Genomic DNA, 1,276 nt, shown 5'->3' with positions numbered 1-1,276 from the left:
ATGATTGACAAATCGATTGAGAAACTTGGTACCATCAATGTTATTGGCAAATCGAGAGGAACTTTTGAGTATGGAGTGAAAGTTAAATTTCACGTAAATATCGTGTGTCATTTACTTACTCTTCTTAGTCGTTGTATTCGGTCGAGGACTTTATCTCTTGACTCGTGCTGAATTCATACAAGTCATCAGTTTGAAATATGTAGGGGTGAATGTTAAAAACATCAACAAAGGTCTTATTTCATTCATCAAAACACACATATTTATATACTTAAACACAAAATAGAGAAACTATAAATTAGATTACAAATGAACACCAATAAACAAAGATTCAAATTAAATTAATGTGAGTAATGCAGGACTATGACATTATACTCAACAACAGCATCCCCACTGGTCGTATTGAACCAATACGTCTTTGCGGTTGCGATACCTTGAGCCAATCGGAAAACTCCAGAACCACCAACGATTGACATCTCACGATACTGGTTAAATACTGGGTTCCGACCAAGTACACTCAACGTGCTACCGTTATACTTTCCAGTTGTGAACACAATATTGTAGGTCATGAGAAGGCCAGCCTCATTTTGATCAGCTGAACCATAAATCCCTTGAGCTCGACCTACTATTGTCGAGTTGGGCTCTGGCCCAACTGTCAACGGGTCGTCTATCATTGCAACAGAACCAAAGAAAGTTGGGGATTTAGAAGTCATATTTGACTGTGCTATTGTAATTGCACTTGGATTTTTTCCACTAACTATGTCGTGAAAATAGAAATGAAATTTAGTTACCTTTCGCTTTGCATGAGGAAGCTTATCGAACCATTTTTCAACAGCTTTGGGACCTAATTCAACACCTTGAGCCATAACAACCATGAAGCAAAGCAATAAAACTAACTTTATTTTTTCCATCTCTACTTGTCTTAATTATTTGTGATATGAGTATTTATACGGAGCGTTATTTTTTTTTAAAATAGTTCAATTCCTTTTCATTCAGAGTAGATATATAAGTTGTTAATAAGTTAGGAATTGACTTAATAATAAATTTCAATTTAATCTCCACGTTCTAACCAGAGCTATTTAATTAATTGCTCGTATAATTTGGAGTACAATGATTAATTTGACCTTAAACCACTTGCATAGAACATTGACAAGTGACAACAACGTGTAATCATTTCTACATAAATAAGAAATATGCACTTAAGAACAATTTGAGAATTTTTTTTTCCAGAAAATTGTTGGCAAACTCTTGCAATTGATCCTATATATACTTTTGATTT

At 34.1% G+C, this 1,276-nt stretch overlaps 1 protein-coding gene across 1 annotated transcript; it reads right to left on the bottom strand.

Moving 5' to 3' along the window:
* Window positions 1-212: 212 nt before the first annotated feature.
* On the bottom strand, window positions 213-924 carry LOC107001924 (dirigent protein 22-like). The gene has a single exon (XM_015199876.2). It carries the CDS (start codon window positions 906-908, stop codon window positions 339-341), a length of 570 nt encoding a protein of 189 aa, XP_015055362.1. The 5' UTR covers window positions 909-924; the 3' UTR covers window positions 213-338.
* Between the last annotated feature and the right edge of the window lie 352 nt (window positions 925-1,276).

The sequence above is a fragment of the Solanum pennellii genome, chromosome 10 (assembly GCF_001406875.1).
Source record: "Solanum pennellii chromosome 10, SPENNV200".
In the NCBI taxonomy this organism is placed as follows: domain Eukaryota; kingdom Viridiplantae; phylum Streptophyta; class Magnoliopsida; order Solanales; family Solanaceae; genus Solanum; species Solanum pennellii.
Note: the sequence above shows the minus strand (reverse complement) of the source record. Positions and strands in the feature narration are given on the sequence as shown.

What these genes read in the sequence shown, in the direction of transcription:
- LOC107001924 (XM_015199876.2), bottom strand. Translation starts at nt 908, where the DNA reads ATGGAAAAAATAAAGTTAGTTTTATTGCTTTGCTTCATGGTTGTTATG.